General features: G+C 40.2%; 1 protein-coding gene across 1 annotated transcript; it reads left to right on the top strand.

Annotated features, from left to right (window-relative positions):
* The first annotated feature begins 21,846 nt into the window (after positions 1-21,846).
* Positions 21,847-23,267, top strand: LOC122050343 (serpin-ZXA-like). The gene is made up of 2 exons (XM_042611255.1): positions 21,847-22,323; positions 22,452-23,267. The coding sequence occupies exons 1-2, from the start codon at positions 21,847-21,849 to the stop codon at positions 23,265-23,267; spliced, it is 1,293 nt and encodes a 430-aa protein (XP_042467189.1).
* The last annotated feature ends 275 nt before the right edge of the window (positions 23,268-23,542 follow it).

Here is a 23,542-nt window from a genome sequence, read left to right as displayed (position 1 = left end):
TTCTGCCCTATCTAGCATTTTTCGGATCTCATTCTGTCAGTTCCTTTCAAGTTCAAGTGATTGAAGGCTTGCTCTCATCCCTAAGGTAATTTGACTAGAATCACCTTTCGCGGAATGCAGCATCAGTACGATTAGTTTGGGTAGCCACCATGACTTGTTGATTTATAGCAAGGGATGTTCTTCTCGGGGGATTCATCCGCTCGGAAACGAGTGGATTTAGGTGGACGTAGCTCCAAGGAGAGTGACCAGCAGGTATGTGAGGCTTGATAGGAAACAACGCTTAGAGCTTCGGCAGCAAACTTCGGTGGCCATCAAAATCCAGGTCGATATAGCACTTTGTTTCATTTGGTTTCGACTCATTTGCCTTTTCTAACCATTTAAATATGTCAGCTTGGAAACATGCCAATTTTTGCATGCGTGTGTCTGCTTCTCATGAACTTTTGAATAAAAGCTTCCTAATTGAACTTGACAAATTATTTGCTGCAAAAATGCTTTAGAGGGAGAAAGGATGCGAAAATGACATGCTCGAAAGTGCGGGAGCAATTCAAGATTACATTTATGGCCCATGGAGAGAAGGCAAATTAGTAGGAATCATGCCCTTGTTCATCTGATGACTCTAATACGATATGAGATAAGATGATATTAAAGTTGAAAATAGTAACTGAGAGTGTACTCGGTGAGTCAAAAGGACATACACCATTAAGTAAGAAATCTTGGTGGCGGAATGAGAAAATACAAGAGAAAGTGAAGAAAAAATGAAAAGCTTATAAGGAATTATTGTAAGTACCATGAGTTAGTTTTGATGTGATCAACCAAGTTAAGTTAGACTCTGCACTTTTGATGCCTTATGTATAAATGTGTAGGAACTTAAGAACACAAGAAGTTGAGCAGAAGACGCAGCTAGCGAGAAGGATATTACAGAAAGTGAGTCAATGGACTTGATGAATCTGAGCAATAAGGTGTTACGGAAGAGTACACTTTTGGACAAGAAGGACGCCCATGGCGCTTCTGAGGGACGAGAAGCCGGGGAGGAAAATTGCTCGAGAAAAATGCCGGAGTTGGGTTCGGGTGAGCTCAACTCTGGACAATCGGAGAAACACCCAAGTGACCGGATAAGTCAACGCTGAGCTGACTGTGTCTAGGTGCTTGGACTAGATCTAGGCTCTCAAACTCTAAGGGCCTGGACCAGATCCAGGCAACCTAAGCAGTATGAACCAAGTCAGTGAACTGTTGCAATGAGGATCATATTGTAATCCATGTCAACAAGACTTCAAGCGCCCGAACTGGGTCTAGGTGCTTGGGAACTGATAAGTAGTTGACGAAGACCCATTGCAAAGTGGATTGAGGTGACCAAGTCCAGATGCCCAAACCAGGTTCAGGCACCCGGGAGCTGCCACCTTAGCCAACGGCTACACTCGATCAGTGGGCTACAAATAGAGCTCTAGTTCTCAAAGTTTAACACGACACACTTGTATTTCACTTTGTGTTTTCTGTTTTCATTTCGTTTGCATTTAATTGTTGTAAGAGGCTTCTTCGCCTTCAACAAACATGAGGATCTTGGTGCAGCTAAGCTTGGGAAGCTCATCTTAGGGCTCATATCCTTGATTCTGTGAAGGATGGTTTGGAAGACATCCGAGGGACCACCGGGCGAGGAGCAACGGAGTGGAGCCAAGGGAAGCGGACCTCAAGGCAACGTTAAGGATGACACGAAGAGGAGCCGCGGGCTCGGGTGCATCTAAGGGACGAGGGCCGAGGAAGAGGACTTCAAGGGCGACTCCAGAGAGGATGAGTGTGTGTATAATCGAGACTAGTCGACTAATGGAAGTTCTAGTCGACTGGTCTAGTCGACTACGCAATTGACTGGGAGTGAACAGAAGCATTCTGTTTGCTCAGCCAGCAGTGACCAGTTGACTGGTAGTTTCACCAGTCGACTGGTAAGTGACCGTTGGCAAACCGTTGGAGCTACGAAGTAGCCGTTGGCTACCTCCAATGGTAGCACTAGTCGACTGGTGGAAGTACCAGTCGACTGGTGCCGAGATAAGTTAATATGTTGATCAACTCTCTCCTCTTATTTAAGGAAAGTTTACTAATTATTGTTGAATCACTCCTTTGCCATTGTCCAAAGCTTCCAAGCCATTCTTTTCCTCCTAATCTAAGTCTTCATCTTGTAAGAGGAAAAGAGATTTGTGAGAAGTTGTACTCCACCGAGAAGGAGTAAGATCTAGTCGGAGATTGTCGGGGCTTGATCCATTGAAGGATCAAGGGTTCGTCCACCTCAAAGATACGCCGTGGAGTAGGAGCAAGCAATCTCCGAATTATGTAAAGGATTTGTGTTAGCATTTGTATTCTTGTTTGCTTTCATTGTTTTAGTTTTCGTATTTTTGCTACGAACTAACGTTTTGTAGAGAAGAAACTAACTTGGGGGTGACCTAGCTATCCAACCCCCTTCTAGCCGGCCACTGATCCCTTACAGATTGGTCCACTCACATGGATAATTATCTCTGTTTGTTAAGTACAAATAGGGGTAAGACCGTTACTGATGGAATATCTTATGTAGCTGAAATTAGAGATAGATCCATAAGTTGAGGTCACCTTGATAATTGTGTCAAGATGAGATCATTTATGTGTTAATAATGATTGAAGTAAATGAATCCATCATTTACTGAACTTACTGAAGGCCAGATTAGAATTCATATGTTGAATTCAGGATTAGACATTAGATATGTCTAGATCAAAATCTATACGATGTTAAATTTGAACACAACATGTGCTCTTTTTAGTAAAGAGAATAACATCGTAATATGTGATTCATACCACATATGCTATTGAGCTAATAAAGGTAGTAGGAGAATGGATCCCTGTTTCTCTACTATGTGAGATTTTTGAGATTATAAGTTAATCTCAGTTTTTGCCTTAGTCACTATTTATGTAAAATACCGAAAATAGGCCAATATTAAGAAGGGAATTTTCCGGAATTTTTGGAAATTTTTCGGGAATTTTTCGAAGCTCGTATGGACGAGTTTACGGGGATGAAAACTGGGCCCGGGAAATCCTGTTTGGGCTACCCTATTTAAGAGAGGAAAAGTTTATTTATTTTTATTCTTTTCCTTTTCTTTTCTTTCTCCCCGTTCCATTTCCCCGACGCCGCTTCTCTTCATTTCCTCGGTGGTTTCACTTCGGTTCATCTCCCAACCCGGCGCCGCCAATTCCTTCTTCCCCTCCGCTGTCGAGCACTTCTCTTCATCTCCCTTCTCCTTCTCCACTTTGCGCCGACTCCTACTTGCATCGCCTTGCCTCTTCTTGTGCTGTCGCCGAAGGTGAGCCCTAGAATCGCCGCGTCGGGAGAGGAGGACAGCCCTCTCTCGGCCTCACACCAGCCAGTAACCCGACGCCTCCTCTCTGCCCTTTTCTGATCCGGAGGGTTTCTTTCGTGCCGGCATAGAGCCACCACATCACCTGGGACGAATTCTACAGCCGACACTCTTTGCCCTAGCCGACGATCCATTATCATCGATCTGCCCTTGCTGAGCTTAGTGGATCCGCCACAGTCACCACCGGCTGCCAATTGATTCTCTTTCATATACTTCCCATCCCTTAGTCCCTGGTGATGAGATTTTCTTCCTTGCGCATCACAGCAACATCCGGATTTGCATCAGAGAGGAAGCTCAAGTTAGAATTCGGGTAAGATGTGTTTGGTTCTAGATTTGCAGAATCGGGTGGTATTTTCTGTTTTGGGATGTTAAGCATAGGAGTGCAACTATTCTATTGTAGCTCTAGTGAGGGATTGGCTATTCATGGATAGTTGCTGCCACTAGACCCTTTGATTCGGCTGGTTCCCTAGCTCTAGGGTCTGTAATGGACTTCTCATTTGGTTCGACATGAAGCTTTGGCCAAATTCCCAAATAGCACTAGTTCGGTCACCATTACCGCAGTGAACGCGCTCCGACACTGATCAAACAGGTAATCTTCTAGAAATTTATGAGTTGTTGGAGGTCAATTCATTGTTTTATCATACTGGTGCAAATTGAATCAAAGATAGTAGGGATTGGTCCGAATGGTGGAACGATTAGAGTTAATGGAGTTAACCATAACTGATCGATATTTAGTTTGAGATTTGATTTAGCTAATAAATTTATGTAGTTAGCTAAATCTGTATATCGTGTGTTGCAGGACTTTGTTTGGAGACAAACGCCTGGATACGAGATTTATTGCGATACAGACTACGTATAAAGACGGGTACCTCTTGACTTATCTTTTATGATATTGTCTTTGGATATGCATAGTATTTTATAACTACAAGCAATGAATATGTTTGTCTTTGGTATGTCACTGTTTGGTATCCATAGCATGTTAGGTTTATCGCATGTGACGTATCCGTGCTTATATCATGTGATTTATTGCCATGAGTACTGTATTACCATGAGTATCTTAGTTTCTAGAATGAGTGACATACCATATTTTACTGAGGTTAGGATTAGGTTCTGGACTTTTGGTTTCGGTCATGTGTATCGAGATTGTCTGATACTTAGATTTTATGCCATGACTGGCTTGTGTACCCCTATTTGTATATCATATATGATTTGTGTACCTAGACCTTGATTCTTGATATGTGCATATTGTTGGTACATATGTTATGGAACGAGATATGTTTAGGATCTAGGTTGCTATACCATAGAGGACCTGTATGCCCTAGATCCGTGGATTGACCTACTGATACTGTAGTACCCATTTTGTATATATATATGGATATGGTTATGTGGATCAGTTTTTGTTATGCATAGTGACATGCATCATGATTGCATGCTGTGCGATTGTCGGCTCCACTATGGTTGAGCCCATCGTCAGTTACATGTACTGCACACACCCCCACTCATGGTTTAGTGGTATATCAGGCAGGTGTGTGGCGGTTCTTTGGCTCTTGGTCATGTGACTCGTGGTAGCCGACAGTTCCTTCTGTTTGGCTCGGCATTTAGTGTAGCAGTAGTAGCCGTGACAGTGGACTCTGTTTGGCTCCATTGGTCGGTGACTCAGCGTAGTAGCCGGATGTCCTCCTCTCATCTCATGGAGATGAGAGCATTGAGCTCCCCATTTATGATTTGGGGTCACGGGACAGGAGTACTCCGACAACATCCGTCCACTCGGTCACTCATCGGGAGTAGTGACGACAGAGTGCACGGTTGTCACAGCCCCACTCGGTCTCGCCTTTTGTGTGTGAGAGGACTGACGGGGTGACCAGGACGCATCATTAGCATCATATGCATTGATGTATTTATATTCTTATGATTGTGTTTGCTGCATTTGGTTGCTGCATGTTGGTTGGATACATACTTTTGACCTGCATACAGGATTATTGACACTTTCGGTTTGACGACCTTTTGTCCGGATAGGAGTTCTGGTGAGTCAGCTTCCTCGATTACCTTTCGGTTTTGCGTATTCCCTATATATATGATTAGGAAGCTGTATTCCATGTTTGTTGCTGTTAGATATATCTTACTACTCATGTCCATTGGTATTCGCTGAGTTGTTGAACTCACCCCCGTTGATACTATCTTTTTCAGGTACCAGGTTGGTTTTGGTGTCGCTTGGAGTATCCTGTCTGCTGGTCCCCGCGTCACATCAGAGGACTTATCAGTTTCACGTATGTTTTTGTTTATTTTATGTATCAGTTTGTTTAGCTCTGTACTCTGGTTTTATTTTTGGAGGGTTGATGTTGTTATGTGGTGTTTTGTATTTGTTATTGGTTGTGTAAGCCTAGCCGGCTAGCAGTTTTGTTTTTTGGTTTTATTTGGTTTCTTTATTTTTAACTGCGTGGTTGTGTCAGCCAGAGGCTGAATTTGATATTAACTGCGTGGTGTTTGTTTTCTTTTATTGTTGTTATTCCAGCCGCATGTGGCTGAGGTATATAGTGCTTGTAGAAAAGTTTCAAATTGTCCGCCGTATAGGGGAGATGCTGCCGAAATTTCTTCGGACAGAGACTCCTCCGGGGCGTGACAATTTAGTGGTATCAGAGCCAGGGTATACGATACTTGCTAGGTGTTCTGGATTTTCGAGATTTATCTGATATCAATTTATTTGGTATCAGAGATCGACTTACGTGTCTTATTTTTCCGGTGTTTCAGATTTCGTGTTTTGGTCTTCTCGATGTGACTTTTTGGGTTTTGGGACCTGGCAGAGCAGGACATCTCCAAGCTTTAGGAGGTATGTTGGTATACTGTTATCCTATATTTTTGTTAGTATATACACTGTTGACTATTACTGTTTATGACCTGTATTAGCACTCTTACTGGTACCTGTCTGGTAGATATAGCATATATTTTATGTATTAGGTAAAACCCTGATGATGATCGACCTTGATAGAGATTAAGGGTTACAGTTTCTGGTGATTTATCATATCATACACCAGTAGTTGTTAGCTTCTGTTATTTCTAGTTGGTTAGCAGATTGAGGCATATACAAGCCTCTGTCATTATTAGCTAGGTAGTGAGTAGTATTTATATCTTTATGATGACCTAGCTAGTAGTATACCATGTTATTTTAGTAAATTTCATCAGTAAATATTGATTTACTCTTGTTAGATCTGTCAGTAGAAGATAGATTGACGTTTGTTTGATTTGGGTAGTTGTGATCGCTTTACCTTAGATGTTTGTAGAGGCTTTATTTATTCTTGATTAGTTAGTAGATGATCGATTAGTTGTGTTGATCCGATCAGTAGCAGATTAACCTACTTTACTTTTAGATGTCTGAATCTTTGGGTTGTATATGCTTAATTGATATCTAGAGCACATTTGAGTGCAAGATTTGTACTGACGTGGAAAAGACGGAGTTGATCGGATATCATTGTCGATTTTGGTCAGACTATAGAGGATCGATGTATCCTATTCTATGGGTACTTTAATTTTTGACGGTATGTATCTAGTTGGATAACTTAGAAGGTGACCCTGCCGTTTCGGAATGTCAGGTTGATTGGGTCAAATATGCTGATTCTGCATATCTATGATGGGTACATATGATTGTTATAAGTTGAAGGAGTTCTATGATGGATAGTTCATTTGTGGATAGTGTGGGTATTCCCATCTAGATATAGTTGTTGTAGGTTCCTTGTGGATTATAGCTATTTAGTTAGCTGTGCGTGCCTGATTGACATATTTGAGGTATCTTGTTGATTATGTGTGATTTGTGAATGCACCGGGGTTTTAGTATGCCTTATTGGAAGTATATGTTGATTATACTCTTGGCATATGTGCATATTTGTCATGTGAGTATTGTTTGAGTGGTATTGTTGATTTTACCTATGATGATATATGCACACGGGTTTGGTATACATTGTTGGAGGTATCACGGTGATTTATACCTATGATGTGAGTATTTTTGGTGTGTACTAATTGGAGGAGTATGTTGATCATACTTATGTTGTGTGTGCACGTGTGCCAGATGTATGGTTGGTAGAATCATGATGATTACACCTATGTTGAATGTAGAAGGTTGAATGTCCACATTATGATATTGGTTGTTTTACCCTGTCAACTAATTCTCTCATTAGTGGGTAACCGACCCACTAGGAGGACGATAGAGTTGTCTATGGATTTGATTTGCTTACTGGGTGGTTATACCCTAGGCTACCCACAGTGATCTGTGGTAGAGAGATCTCGTGCAGTCTCTAGCTAGATAGTTAGGTGCTTTGGGCACTTATGATTGTTGTGGTAGAGCATAGCTCCCACATATTTAGGGATTGTTCTGTGGTGGAGCGTTGTTCCCATATATTGCGGATTGCTTGTAGTGGAGCATTGCTCCCATATTTATTGTGGATACATATTTTGGATTATTTGTGGTGGAGCGTTGCTCCCACATATGGAGGATTTTTTGTGGTAGAGCGTTGCTCTCACATATGTGGTATTTCGTGTGATAGAGCATTGCTCTCACACTGGAGGTTCTATTCTTTAGTGATTATATATCGTTGGTGATTAGATCTATTTATTGTTGAGGATCTTATTGTTAGGAATGTCTGTGATACGGACATTATGTGTCTTGGTTTTACGATTAGTGCTTGCGGTGCCCTAGATGTTGTCATGGACTCGATGATTTGGGTATCCCTGGAAGGTTTGGATCGGTTTCCATTGTCTTTGTTGACGATGTTGTGATCTATTTCGGATCCGCGGTGAGTCACGCACGCCATTTTGCATAGTTCTGGAGATGTTTCGACGAGAACATCTATATGCGAAGTTTAGTAGTGCGTTTTGAGATTGTCTTCTGTGAGATTTTTAGGACACATGATGACCAGTAGGAGTATACTGTGGTTCCACAGGAGATCGAGTTTGTTTCCGTTGGGAGTAGACGGAGTCTATGGAAGAGGCTCGCAACTTCCCTTGTTTGGCCGATATTTCCGGAGATACGTTGAGGGTTTCTCACGGATTACTATGCTACTTACACGCCTGACCAGGAAATGCGTGAAGTTCACTTGGACTGAGGATTGCAAGACCAGCTTCTAGGAGTTGAAGTGGAGACCAGTGTCGGCTCCGATTTTGGTTTTTCCTTTTTGAGAGGACGGATTCGTGCTTTATACCGACGCATCTCTACAGGATTTGGCGCTGTTCTGATGCAGCACGACACGATAGTCTTCTATGTTTCTCGATGATTGAAGGAGTATGATAAGAACTACCCTGTACATGATCTGGAGCTAGTCGCCATTATTTTTGCCATGAAGATTTGGCGACATTATTTATATGGCGTTACATTTGAGATTCTCATTGACCATAAGAGTCTCAAATATCTGTTTACTTAGAAGGAACCTAATCTCCGACAGAGGAGATGGATGGAGTTCCTGAAGGATTTGGATTGTACCATTAGCTATCACCTAGGAAAAACTAATGTGGTTGTTGACGCGCTTAGCCGAAAGTCTAGAGTGACTTTGGCTTGCCACCGAGTTGTGGTCACAGACTGGTTACCATGGTTGCTCAGTCGTCGATCAGGACGAGGATCCGAGAGCCATAGGCTGTATTTGCGGGTTATTTGCAGCCAGATAGCTTCCGGATAGCAGACCGAGTTCACACGAGACGAGGAGGGTATTATATACTTCCGAGGTAGATTATGCGTACCTCAGTCTCATCCAGTCTTATAAGAGTTACTTCTGGAGGCTCATCGCTCATGATTTGCTGTCCACCCAGGCGGTACCCGCGTGTACCAAGATTTGAGGTGTTTCTATTGGTGGAACGACATGAAGGAAGACATCGCAGGTTTTGTAGCTAGATGTCTCGTCTGTCAGCAAGTGAAAGCCGAGCATTAGAGATCTGCCGGTTTATTTCAGCGGATTCCTATTCCAGAGTGGAAATGGGAACATATTACTATGGACTTTGTGGTGAGTTTGCCGAGGACATGACGAGACCATGACGCGATTTGGGTAATCGTTGACCAATTAACCAAATCCGCGCACTTCTTAGCAAATCGGGGGACAGATTTCCTGGATCGATTGGTAGATCTATTTTGCCTGGAGATCATCAGATCACATGGTGTTCCGTTGATTATTATTTCGGATAGAGACCCCGATTCACGTCTCGTTTTTGACAGAGTCTGCAGCAGACCTTGGGCACGCAGCTCTGTTTCAATACAGTTTTCCATCTTCAGACAGATGGATAGTCACAGCGGACCATTCAGACTCTAAAGGACTTGCTGAAGTCTTGTGTATTGGATTTTCGGAGGCAGTTGGGAGGACCATTTGCCATTGGTAAAGTTTGCCTACAACAACGGTTTGCATTCGACTATCCAAATGCCACCGTTGAAGTGTTGTATGGTAGGCCTTGTCGGACACCCACCCTCTGGATGAGGTTGGGAAGGCCTAGTTGTTGGGACCTCATAGAGTCTAGCATGAGGCAGAGTTGGTCCGTACTATTAGACAAAGGATGTCAGAGGTATAAGACTGCCAAAAGAGTTAGGTAGACCAGAGTCGGAGACTCTAAGAGTTCTCTGCAGGCGACCATATATTTTTGCGAGTTTCACCTACGAAAGGGGTGAAAAGATTGGCCTTAGAGGTAAGCCAGCTCCGCGATACATTGGACCTTTCTAGATCTTGGAGAGGATTGGAGCGGTAGCATACTGGCTAGCACTACCACCGTCTTTGGTAGGCGTGCACGATGGATTCCACGTATCTATGCTGAGTAGATACGTACTTGACCCGACACATGTGCTGACAGATGTCTTAGTTTCAGTTCAACCTGATGTCACTTATGAGGAGATTCTGGTACGGATTCTGGACTGGAAAGAGAGTCAGTTGCGGAACAAGACTATCCGGCTGGTTAAAGTCGGATGACAGTATCATTTGGATGAGGAGGTTACTTGGGAGCACGAGGATATTATCTGAGCTCGATATCCCCATCTTTTCCTTGAGGTATGTGATTTTATTTACCGTTCAGCATTTATACGCTTTACCTGTTATTAGTGTTTGCTGATGGTAGATAACGAAATTTGGGGACCAAATTTTTATTAGTGGGGGAGAATGTAAAATACCGAAAATAGGCGAATATTAATAAGGGAATTTTCCGAAATTTTTGGAAATTTTTCGGGAATTTTTCGAAGCTCGTATGGACGAGTTTACGGGGATGAAAACTGGGCCCGGGAAATCCTGTTTGGGCTACCCTATTTAAGAGAGGAAAAGTTTATTTATTTTTATTCTTTTCCTTTTCTTTTCTTTCTCCCCGTTCCATTTCCCCGACGCCGCTTCTCTTCATTTCCTCGGCGGTTTCACTTCGGTTCATCTCCCAACCCGGCGCCGCCAATTCCTTCTTCCCCTCCGCTGTCGAGCACTTCTCTTCATCTCCCTTCTCCTTCTCCACTTTGCGCCGACTCCTACTTGCATCGCCTTGCCTCTTCTTGTGCTGTCGCCGAAGGTGAGCCCTAGAATCGCCGCGTCGGGAGAGGAGGACAGCCCTCTCTCGGCCTCGCACCAGCCAGCAACCCGACACCTCCTCTCTGCCCTCTTCTGATCCGGAGGGTTTCTTTCATGACGGCATAGAGCCACCACATCGCCTGGGCCGAATTCTACAGCCGACACTCTTTGCACTAGCCGACGATCCATTATCGTCGATCTGCCCTTGCTGAGCTTAGTGGATCAGCCACAGTCACCACCGGCTGCCAATTGATTCTCTTCCATATACTTCCCATCCCTTAGTCCCTGGTGATGAGATTTTCTTCCTCGCGCATCACAGCAACATCCGGATTTGCATCAGAGAGGAAGCTCAAGTTAGAATTCGGGTAAGATGTGTTTGGTTCTAGATTTGCAGAATCGGGTGGTATTTTCTGTTTTGGGATGTTAAGCATAGGAGTGCAACTATTCTATTGTAGCTCTAGTGAGGGATTGGCTATTCATGGATAGTTGCTGCCACTAGACCCTTTGATTCGGCTGGTTCCCTAGCTCTAGGGTCTGTAATGGACTTCTCATTTGGTTCGACATGAAGCTTTGGCCAAATTCCCAAATAGCACTAGTTCGGTCACCATTACCGCAGTGAACGCGCTCCGACACTGATCAAACAAGTAATCTTCTAGAAATTTATGAGTTGTTGGAGGTCAATTCATTGTTTTATCATACTGGTGCAAATTGAATCAAAGATAGTAGGGATTGGTCCGAATGGTGGAATGATTAGAGTTAATGGAGCTAACCATAACTGATCGATATTTAGTTTGAGATTTGATTTAGCTAATAAATTTATATAGTTAGCTAAATCTGTATATCGTGTGTTGCAGGACTTTGTTTGGAGACAAACGCCTGGATACGAGATTTATTGCGATACAGACTACGTATAAAGGCGGGTACCTCTTGACTTATCTTTTATGATATTGTCTTGGGATATGCATAGTATTTTATAACTACAAGCAATGAATATGTTTGTCTTTGGTATGTCACTGTTTGGTATCCATAGCATGTTAGGTTTATCGCATGTGACGTATCCGTGCTTATATCATGTGATTTATTGCCATGAGTACTGTATTACCATGAGTATCTTAGTTTCTAGAATGAGTGACATACCATGTTTTACTGAGGTTAGGACTAGGTTCTGGACTTTTGGTTTCGGTCATGTGTATCGAGATTGTCTGATACTTAGATTTTATGCCATGACTGGCTTGTGTACCCCTATTTGTATATCATATATGATTTGTGTACCTAGACCTTGATTCTTGATATGTGCATATTGTTGGTACATATGTTATGGAACGAGATATGTTTAGGATCTAGGTTGCTATACCATAGAGGACCTGTATGCCCTAGATCCGTGGATTGACCTACTGATACTGTAGTACCCATTTTGTATATATATATGGATATGGTTATGTGGATCAGTTTTTGTTATGCATAGTGACATGCATCATGATTGCATGCTGTGCGATTGTCGGCTCCACTATGGTTGAGCCCATCGTCAGTTACATGTACTGCACACACCCCCACTCATGGTTTAGTGGTATATCAGGCAGGTGTGTGGCGGTTCTGCTGTTTGGCTCTGTTGGTCATGTGACTCAGCGTGGTAGCCGTGACGATTCCTTCTGTTTGGCTCGTGGCATTTAGTGTAGCAGTAGTAGCCGTGACGGTGGACTCTTTGGCTCCGTTAGTCGGGTGACTCAGCGTGGTAGCCGTGAGATGTCCTCCCGTCATCTTGTCGGAGATGAGAGCATTGAGCTCCCCATTTATGATTTGGGGTCACGGGACAGGAGTATTCGACAACATCCGTCCACTCGGTCACTCATCGGGAGCAATGATGGCAGAGTGCACAGCCCTACCCACTCGGTCTCGCCTTTTGTGTGTGAGAGGACTGACTGGCGTCAGGGGTGACCAGGACGCATCATTAGCATCATATGCATTGATGTATTTATATTCTTATGATTGTGTTTGCTGCATTTGGTTGCTGCATTTTGGTTGGATACATACTTTTGACCTGCATACAGGATTATTGACACTTTCGGTTTGACGACCTTTTTGTCTGGATAGGAGTTCCTGGTGAGTACAGCTTCCTCAGTTACCTTTCAGTTTTGCGTATTCCCTATATATATGATTAGGAAGCTGTATTCCATGTTTGTTGCTGTTAGATATATCTTACTACTCATGTCCATTGGTATTCGCTGAGTTGTTGAACTCACCCCCGTTGATACTATCTTTTTCAGGTACCAGGTTGGTTTTGGTGTCGCTTGGAGTATCCTGTCTGCTGGTCCCCACGTCACATCAGAGGACTTATCAGTTTCACGTATATTTTTGTTTGTTTTATGTATCAGTTTGTTTAGCTCTGTACTCTGGTTTTATTTTTGGTGGGTTGATGTTGTTATGTGGTGTTTTGTATTTGTTATTGGTTGTGTAAGCCTAGCCGGCTAGCAGTTTTGTGTTTGGGCTGCTTTATTTTTAACTGCGTGGTTGTGTCAGCCAGAGGCTGAATTTGATATTAACTGCGTGGTGTTTGTTTTCTTTTATTGTTGTTATTCCAGCCGCATGTGGCTGAGGTATATAGTGCTTGTAGAAAAGTTTCAGATTGTCCGCCGTATAGGGGAGATGCTGCCGAAATTTCTTCGGACAGAGACTCCTCCGGGGCGTGACAATTTAACTGTTTACTTAAAATTTTAATCAGTGTCTACTACTTTAGCGTGTATCCTATGGCTATGTATGATTCGGTCTATGGAGCATAACTAAGAAAGCGACTGATTAAAATGAATATATTCTAGCTAAAAAGGAAGATTAAATGTATTTACATCTTTTGATGTTATTTACTGGTCGACCCATTTCTGTTATGTATAGAAATGAATGTGAATATTAGATATGGAACATGCTTTTGACATAATGGTCATTATAAGGGATTAGAGATGTTCATATTGATGTAAATAAAAATTATTTAATCTGGGTGAATAGCAAGATATGGATATCTCTAAGATATTGGCTATGCGCCACCTGAAGATTGGATGGATCCTGGATAAAGGCTATGTGCCACCAAGAAAGAGGCTATGTGTCATGCAGAGTGCGTTTCTAATTTATTTGAGCAGCTAAGTAAAGTGTAACAACTTTGTTAGCATTGATTACTCAGAGATCGGTTATGTAAGATGTAACAATCTCTTAGCAACTATTGCTCAGTGTGCTTGATGTCGCACGAACCATTTTCTCTAAGTATAGATTGGATGTTCTATTATGGTCTTTGTAACCAAACTCTGAAATAGTCTATGTGTCTTATTAGGTCTTTGTGACCAAACTCTCAAATAGACTATGTGACTTATTAGGTCTTTGTGACTAACTAGTCTTTGTGACTTACATGAATGAACTAGTCTTAGTGACTTACCTTGGACGAGTGGGAGATGTAAGAAATGAGGAAAGTGGGAACGTGGGAACATACCCATGTTCCCCACTACTCTTAATAAAAAAGTCCATTATACCCCTGGATTATTTTCCTTTATAAGAGGTGCGTCCAAGGATCATTCGGCAGCTTGAGGAGAGATAAGAAAGAGAGAAGGAGAGCATTTGAGGCGATGGGATTTGATTCGTGGAATTGCGGAGAGCTTTCCGATCCTGTGATTGTTCTTCCGACAGCGAGTCTTGCTGTTGTCGATTGCAGATTTGCGGGAGATCGTTGTAAGTCTTTACTGTATTTTATTTTAATTCATGCATTTAGAATTATCAACATAATAATGTATACTCACTAATATTCTCTATTTTCTTTTTTTAGTCAAATATAGTTTCACCATTTTCCATTCACCAGAAACAATTTGCATTTCTTTCCCAGCATCAAGCTCTTCTGGCAGCTGCTAAATCTGGTGTTCATCCTGTACTATCTGGGATTTATAATCAATCAGTTGTGAGAGGCTTGAATGCACCTCATATGAATGTCATTCCTCAAAATTGGCTAAATTAAGTTAGGTTATCAAACCCCAGGAATAACCCCACTAGCAATCAGAAAAGTTCCAATCATTTTCAAGTAGTGCCCCGATTCATTATTTGCTATTGCAACGGATAATTGGTTATTAACGCTTCCTTTTTTACTCTGCAAATTGGGATTGCAGCACAAAGACATCCTTCAGTGAACTGGAACAATATTAAAAAAGCTGGGTAATTGACCACCTTCATTTTTCCCTCCAGTCGATCTCCCAATTTTTATTTCTGGCTGAGAATGTTGATTACCTAGTTTGATTGATTCGGCAAGTATTTTGGCTTTGATGTGATTTTTTGTATTTCCCAAATCATCTAGGATGGTTTGTAATTTAATAAAAAGCTAACTCTTGCCTCTTGGCTGCTTTGTTGGATATTAGTGGTTATTACAAATTATGATATTTGTACCGTTATCATTTTCAGTTGGTTTTTCCTGTTCTGATTCTATTGTGGTTATGAAGCAATGTAATGTTAATGTTATGATTATTGCAAATGAACCATCGTTGTGTCTGGATGACACTTGGATGCTCTTCTACTTCATCATAACTCCGGGACATTGTCATACAGAAACAAACACTTAAGCTACAAGATTGATCAATTTGTTGGAATGTAATTAAGGTTGTTTATGGGAGATATCTTTATTCATTATTTCTGTTAGATTATATATATTTATTTATTTATAGCTTCGAGAGTAATTTGATATTTTTCCTTTTTATATTTTGAGTTTAGGATTTTTTAACTAAACTATATAAAGACCTTATATTCTCTATTTTCAATCATCAATTTTAGATTCAATAATATGGTTAGTTTTTTCTTTTTCTTAATTTCCACATAGTATCAGAGCAAAGTTTTCTTTATCTGACCTAATTTTTTTATTGCCTCTTGTTATTGCTTACTGTTGTCGTTGTCGTCTCCTCCTGCAGCTGTCGATTTCGATGCCAATGTCCAATCTCGGCAATTGTGATGCAGATGACTTGCTCTGTCGCTTTCGTCGCCGACACTCTTTTTTGTCGATTTTGGCACTAATGCTCTTTTCTATCGATTTCGGCGCCGACACCCTATGCTGTTGATTTTAGCGTTGACACTCTTTTTTGTTGATTTCGGTGTCGACGCCTTATGTTACCGATTTTGGTATTGACATCCTTTTCTACTGATTTTGACACCGACGCCCTGTGTTGTCGATTTCTACGTTTGACATCCTTTTCCCCCTCAAATTCTCTGTGAGACCACGGGTCATCCTGACATCAGCTTTGATGGATCGTACATATGTGTATCCTTATAGTTTGGTTATTTTGAGCATTATTCGTTTTATCATCATGCTTGGTCGTGCAGATGCTTTATTGAAATCTAATCCGTATATGTTAGAGTAGTTTCAATAGTTCCTTGCTTAATAACCCTTTGCCTATTGGTTGGTTCTAGGAAGATCGTACCGGTTCCACTGTACAAAAATTTTATACAAGTGTCGAACATTTCCTAACAACCTATTGTGTTATTTAGAAATTAAATTTGGAATCGCAAACGGAACTTAACATTATTGATTCCAAATTTAACTTATCTATTCTTAATGGTTTAGACTTGGATCGCAAGCAGAACTTAATACTATTGATCCAAATTCACCTATGTTATAAATTCTATTAAATATTAATTTCGAAAATTGGCTCCTAGGTTAAACATGGCGAGGCACATGACCTTCTTGGGTATGGGAGCATCCACCACTTCCTCGACAAAGCCTCTTAACGAAATTCAATATTTAATTTCCTAAAATAACATTAGGTTTAACCAAAAAGAACAATCGAATTACAAATTCAAAAAACAAAAAAACACAAACTTGAATAAAAAATTCGAAACTCTAGAATCATATGTCTCTTGTGTTTGGAATTCATACAAAGAAAAACTAGCATGATGCAGAAAATAATTAATAGTTATACCTTTCTTTGTATGCAACGATCTCTTGATCTTCTACCGTATTCCTCTTCTTGTCTCGGACGTTGTGTGTGCAACGATCTACCGAGATGAGAACCACCTAACCCCTTCTTCTTCCTCACCAAGTTTCAGCCACCAAGACTCCTCCAAGGATGTAGAGCTTCGACCACCACAACCAAGCTCCAAGGGATGCAAGAAACAAAGCCTCCTTTCTCTCCTTCTTCTCCTAGCTAGAACCGGCCACCATTAAGAGCTCCAAGAGAGGGTTGAAACCGGCCACTAAAGAAGAATAGAAGAGGAGAAGAGCAATGGCTAGGGCCGGCCACCAACAAGGAAGAGAGGGAGAAAAATAGAATAGAGTTGGCACCCATTAAGGCACCCCTACCCCCTCTTTTATAATCCTTGGTCTTGGTAAATAAGGAAAATTTAAATAAAACTTTCCTTATTTTCTTTGCCATGAAAAGGAAAATTTAATTGATTAAAACCAATTTCCTTTTCTTAATTATAATTGCCGGCCACCTCATAACTCCAAACAAGGAAAGTTTTAATAACACAAGAATTAAAACTTCCTAATTTGTTTCCAAAAATTTTAAATAAAATTTTTTCTATTAATTTTTCCCTTCATGGTTGGTTATAAAAGGAAATTTTATAAATTAAAATCTTTCTTTTAAACATGTGGATGATTTCCAAAAAAGGAAAGTTATCTTTAAAATTAAAATCTCCTTTCAATCTACAAATAAGGAAAGATATCAAATCTTTTCTTAATCTTTTGTAGAAACTTATAAAAGGAAATATTTAATTTTAAAACTCTCTTTTAAATCATGACATGGTTGCAAAAAAGAAAAGTTTTCTCAAAATTAAAATCTTCTTTTCAATCTACAAATAAGGAAAAATATCATATCTTTTCTTAATCTTTTGTAGACAGCTATAAAAAAGAAAGATTTAAATTTAAACTCTCTTTTAAAACCATGGAATCCACATAAGAAAAATTTTAAAAATTAAAACCCTTTTAATTTGATTAGGGCCGACCACTTATTCTTGGGCTCCAAGCATTGGTCGAGCACCTACTTGGTTCATCCTATTGGTCTTGGCCGGCCCTAGCTTGGGCTCCAAGCTAGCTTGGCCGACCCCATTAGGATAGGTAGGAAGGTGGGTATAGGTGGATATAATTCTCTATAATTAAGAGGCTACGATAGCGGCCGAGAGGAGGATTTGATTTTGGTCTCCCGATGAAATTAAGCTTCCCGTGTTCGCCCCTAATTATTATTGAACTACCGCACCAATCTCAAATTATATTTTGGGCTTCTTCTTATTATGAGTGTGTTAGTCTCCCTATGTTTAAGATGTCGAATGCCCACTAATTAAATGAGTTACTAACAACTCTCTTTAATTAATATCTTAGTCCAAGAGTAGTATCACTCAACCTCATCATCATGTCAGACTAAGTCCACCTACAGGGTTTAACATGACAATCCTTATGAGCTCCTCTTGGGGACATTCTCAACCTAAATTTCTAGGACACAGTTTCCTTGTATAATCAATAACACATACTATAAGAAATATCATTTCCCAACTTATCGGGCATATTGATTTATCGAGCTAAATCTCACCCTTTGATAAGTCAAAGAAATAAATACTAAATATATGTACTTATTATTATATTAGGATTAAGAGCACACACTTCCATAATAACTAAGGTCTTGTTCTTTTTATTAATTCAGTATAAAAAGAACTTACCTTAAATGGTCTAGCTCAATACACTCTGAGTATACTAGTGTAATTTTATAATCAAGATAAACTAATACCAAATTACACTACGACATTTCCAATGGTTTGTTCCTATCCATCTTAGTCGTGAGTAACTATTTATAATTTATAAAGAACTGATAACATGATCTTCTGTGTGTGACACTACACACTATGTTATCTACAATATAAATTAATTGAACAACTACACTTAGCTTATAAATGTAGATATTTGACCAATATGATTCTTATTTCTAAGTAAATATTTATACAAAAAGCTAGGCTTTTAGTATACACTCCAACACAGTTATGTCAGCTTCCTCTCATATAGGTTTGTCGTCGTCTAGTATTTCAGATATATCTTCATCCTTATGGATTTTGGACTCTAGTGCCTCTCATCATATGCCATCTAATTATCATCTTTTGTTTCTTTTCTTCCCGTTCATCTATATCTATTGTGACTGCTGATTGTACTTCTATGTCATTAGTAGGTGTCAGTTCAATTGTTACATCTTGTTTATCTCTTACTAATATTTATTATATTCTGAATCTTACTTTAAATCTTGTTCTGTTAGTCAATTATGTGAGTCTGGATACCTAGTCTCTTTTTCTTCCTCCAATTATTAAGTTCAGGACTCACAATCTCAGAGGTTGATTGGGAGAGGTCGTAGGCAAGGAGTACTCTATGTTTTAGATTAACTCAAAGTACCAGAAGTTGTAGCTTCAAGTGTGGATTTATCATCTTTTCATCTAAATCGTTGATCTTTTGATTTTTATCTGTGGCACTCTCATTTAGGTCATGTTTCAGCATCTCATTTGCAGTTTTTAGTTTCTACAGGAGTATTAAGACCTTTAAAAAGTTTTGATATTTCTGATTATAGTGGTTGAAAACTGGACAAATTTTCTATCTTACCATTTTCTAAAAGTCTTTCATTTTCTTCTGCTCCATTGGATCTTATCCATTCTGATGTGTGGGGATCCTCTCCTATTCCTACAAAAGGGGGTTAAGTTATTATGTTTCGTTTATTGATGATTGCACTCGTTACATTTGGGGTTATCTTATGAAACACAGGTATGATTATTTTCACATTTTCAACAATTTCAGAGCTCTTGTGAAAATTTAACATTCTAGTGTCATAAAGTGTTTTCATTATGATTTGACGAGTAAATACACTTTGAATCATTTTTCATAATTACTTGCTTCTGATAGTACTATTCATTAAACCTCTTGTACAGATACTCCTGAACAGAATGATGTGGCTGAACGAAAACATAGGCATTTTGTTGAAACATGCCATTCATTTTTATTGTTTACCAGTGTTCCTAGTACCTTTTGGGGGGAAGCAAGCCTTACCGCTTCTCACATGATTAATAGAATTCCAACCTCACACAATTTAGGCTTGCCACCTTTTGAAAAATTATTTAGGCATGCTTCTCTCTATTCCTCTTTGCGTGTTTTTTCGTCCACATGTCGAGCATAATAAATTAGCCTCTTGGTCTACTCTTTGTGTCTTTTTGGGTTATGGTGTTACTCAAAAAGGATATGGTTCCTTTGATCCCGTTAGTCAAAAATTGTATGTCTCTCGTCATGTTGTGTTTCTTGAACATATTCCAGTCTTTTCTATTCCAGTTAGTTTACATAATATGACAAAGTCAACTTTGTATTGATCCTTTCAATACCGACACTGAGGAAGTTTCACCCACAGCTTTTACTGATAGCTCAACTGAATCTGGTACTTTAGTTCTTGAGATATCTGCTCTACATGCTCCTCCTTCTGCCACTATCTAATCATCTCCTGAGGTTACGGATGATCCTTCTCTCTACCATCGTCAATCCACTCATGTTCATAAATCTACTAAACTACCAGATTTTGCTTACTCTTGTTATTCTCATTCTTTTTCTTCTTTTATTGCATCTATTCATTGTCTTTCTAAGCCTGTATCCTATAGAGAAACTGTTTGTAACCCATTTTGGCAGAGTGCTATGGCTGAGGAACTAACTGCTTTGCATTAGACTCATACATGAGATTTGATTCCGTTGCCACTGGACACCCAAGTAGGCGTGCCCTCGGCCATAAGGCCTCGGGCACAACTTGCGTTCAAAGACTCAATAGTTCACGAGATTCTGCAATTCACACCAAGTATCACGTACATTTCACGAGATGTTATTCTAGATCTTTCACAGAAGCTGAGTATTGTGTCATGACTTCAACTATTTGTGAGATAGTTTAGTTGCGTTGGTTGCTTGTGGATATGTGTATTTCTCTTTATTAACCAACTCCGTTATATTATGATAATCAAAGTGCTATTTAAATTACACGTAATTAATTTTTCATGAGCGGACGAAATATATTGAAATTGATTGTCACATTATTCGTCACCATCTTCAGATTGACACAATCATATTACCTTTTATTTCTTCAAAGTTACAGATTGCTGATATATTTATCAAGTCACATTCTACTTCACGCTTTCGTTTCTTATATGATAAACTCTCAATGCTTCTATCTTTAGTATCGTATATAATCTAGCATCCCCCTCAAACTCACGTTTGCAACGTGAGTTTGAGGGGGATGCTAGATTATATATATTTATTTATTTATAATTTTTAGGATAATTTGATTTTTTTTTTCTTTTTATATTTAAAGTTTAGAATTTCTTAACTAAACCATATAAAAATCTTATATTTTGTATTTTTAATTATCAATTTTAGATTAATAATATGATTATTTTTTTTCTTAATTTCTACGGTCTGATCATAATCTATTCCTACCACAAGATGCACAATGCTGAGGGACTTTCAGCAATTAATGGAGTAAGCAGAGCTGGTGCATCTTCGTCTCCTGCTTTGACTAATAAATCTGGAAAAGGTTAAACTTTTCGACCTTAACCCAAAAGGGGTGTTCTCCAAAGATTGAAGTTTAAGTTCCAAGGTTGCTATCTTTATATTGCACTCGAGATGAATTATATTCCAAATGGTCTGGAAGCTCTTGAAGGGGCATTTTATTGCCATCTTGTTAGCTTTCGTCTGTATGGATTATGCCCCGTTTCAGATGTTTCGTGTAGTGTGCATTGCCAAATATTAGATTCAACAACAACTGCTACTACAGTAGAAGTCTAAGAGTCGATAGTATTCATTAACCCCTCAATCAGTTAATCCCACCCGTAGAAGTCCAAGACTCGATAGTATTCATTTAAACCTTTTTAATTCTCAAGTAATTAATTTCTCATTTTTTCGTTTAAATACACAATGTATACGAACATTTTGGTTTGCAACGAGCTTCTCCTCAGGCTTCACCATGAGTTCCTCCGATTCCGTCGCTAACGCGCCTTCCTGTCTCCGGCTGGCCCTGATCATCGGGAAGAAAGCTGCCGGCGAGGGCTCCAACTTCATTTTCTCCCCGCTCTCCATCCAACTCGCTCTCGCCCTCGTTGCCGAAGGCGCACGCGGCGAGACCCTGCAGCAGCTACTCTCATTCTTGGGCTCCCCGGACGTCTCCCACCTTCAAGCCGCCACCCTGCGCCTCCTCCACTCCATCTCCACCGAAGAATCCGCAGCCGAACCCATTGTCCCCGCCAATATCGCCATAAGGCTCGGCACCCCCTTCCTCGTAGGCGCCAAAGATGCTACCGACCTCCCCAGTGCTCCACCTCGTGTCTCCTTCGCCAACAGCATATGGTTCTGTCAGAAGCGTTTGGTTTTGAATCCTGCCTATGTACACGCTGCGTCCTCTCTCTACGATTCCTCCGTCAAGACTGTGGACATTCTCAACAATGTAATACAAAAAAACCTCTTGTTTAATTTAATCTATACTTCATGTCCTACTTCTCTTCAGTAATCCTTTTATATGATAAACATTTATGGATTCTCTTATCATTTTATTATAAACATGTGATGTTACAGGCTGATCAGGTATCCAGAGAAATTAATAGTTGGGCCGAGGAGAAGACAAACGGACTTATAAAATATATCATTCCTGAAGGAAATTTGGATCTGGAAACTACCATTCTTCTCGCTAATGCTGTCTACTTCAAAGCTTTATGGGGTACACCATTCCCAATAAACTACACGACGAAAGGAAGGTTTTATCTTCTTGATGGAAGCACCATCAGTGTACCCTTCTTATCACACCGTCATAATTTCTACATTTCTTTCTCTCATCGCTTCAAAATCCTTAAGCTACCCTACAGGCAATTTCCAGGTGCCAAAACTTTCTTCTCTATGCTTATATTTCTTCCTAATGATAGTGATCAACTCTACGAAATCATGGATGAAATACTCTCCACGCCGGACTTCCTGAAGGAATATACTCCAACTGAGGCGTTGAGGCTTCATCGATTTATGCTTCCTAAGTTTAAGTTCTCGTTCGATTGTGAGCCTTCTGAAGCGTTGAAGAAGTTAGAACTGATCCTTCCCTTTTCAAAGAGTAATGCAGACCTACTGGGCATGCTCAAGTTGCCCCATCCCGATCTGAAGCCGATTGATAATTTATATATGAAGACCATGTTTCACAAATCCACTATTGAGATTAACGAGACTGGCACAATCGCATCTTGTGTATCACTCCCTTCTCTATGTGGTGGCGGCATTTTTTACACTCGTCCAGTGCTACCTGAGTTTGTAGCGGATCATCCCTTCATCTTTGCTATCGTGGACGAGAAGAGTGGAACTTTGTTGTTCCTGGGGCACGTAGTTAATCCTTTGGAGGACGCTTGCTAATAAACAGTTAAGTCTATATCTAGTGTTTGGATGCAACTCAATAATCTGTACTACTATTTTGTGCAACGCAAGGTTGCAACTGGTATTATTCTGGTGGCAAATGAAATCTAGAAATATTTTTAACAAGTTTTTTCTTATCAAGCAGAACACACAAATGACAACGTAAGATCAGCTCTTAATTGAATCCATATTAGAAGTACAAATTAACTTTAATTCTTGTAGTTTCCAAAGTAGTTTCCAAAGTGTAGTTTTATTTGCCCTCCCAAAATGAAGCA

This window comes from Zingiber officinale, chromosome 3A (assembly GCF_018446385.1).
Source record: "Zingiber officinale cultivar Zhangliang chromosome 3A, Zo_v1.1, whole genome shotgun sequence".
NCBI lineage: Eukaryota > Viridiplantae > Streptophyta > Magnoliopsida > Zingiberales > Zingiberaceae > Zingiber > Zingiber officinale.
This window is presented reverse-complemented; position numbering and strand designations above follow the sequence as displayed.

What these genes read in the sequence shown, in the direction of transcription:
- LOC122050343 (XM_042611255.1), top strand. Translation starts at nt 21,847, where the DNA reads ATGAGTTCCTCCGATTCCGTCGCTAACGCGCCTTCCTGTCTCCGGCTG. An exon ending in CTGTGGACATTCTCAACAAT is followed by an intron (nt 22,324 to 22,451) that starts GTAATACAAAAA and finishes GTGATGTTACAG; the next exon opens with GCTGATCAGGTATCCAGAGA.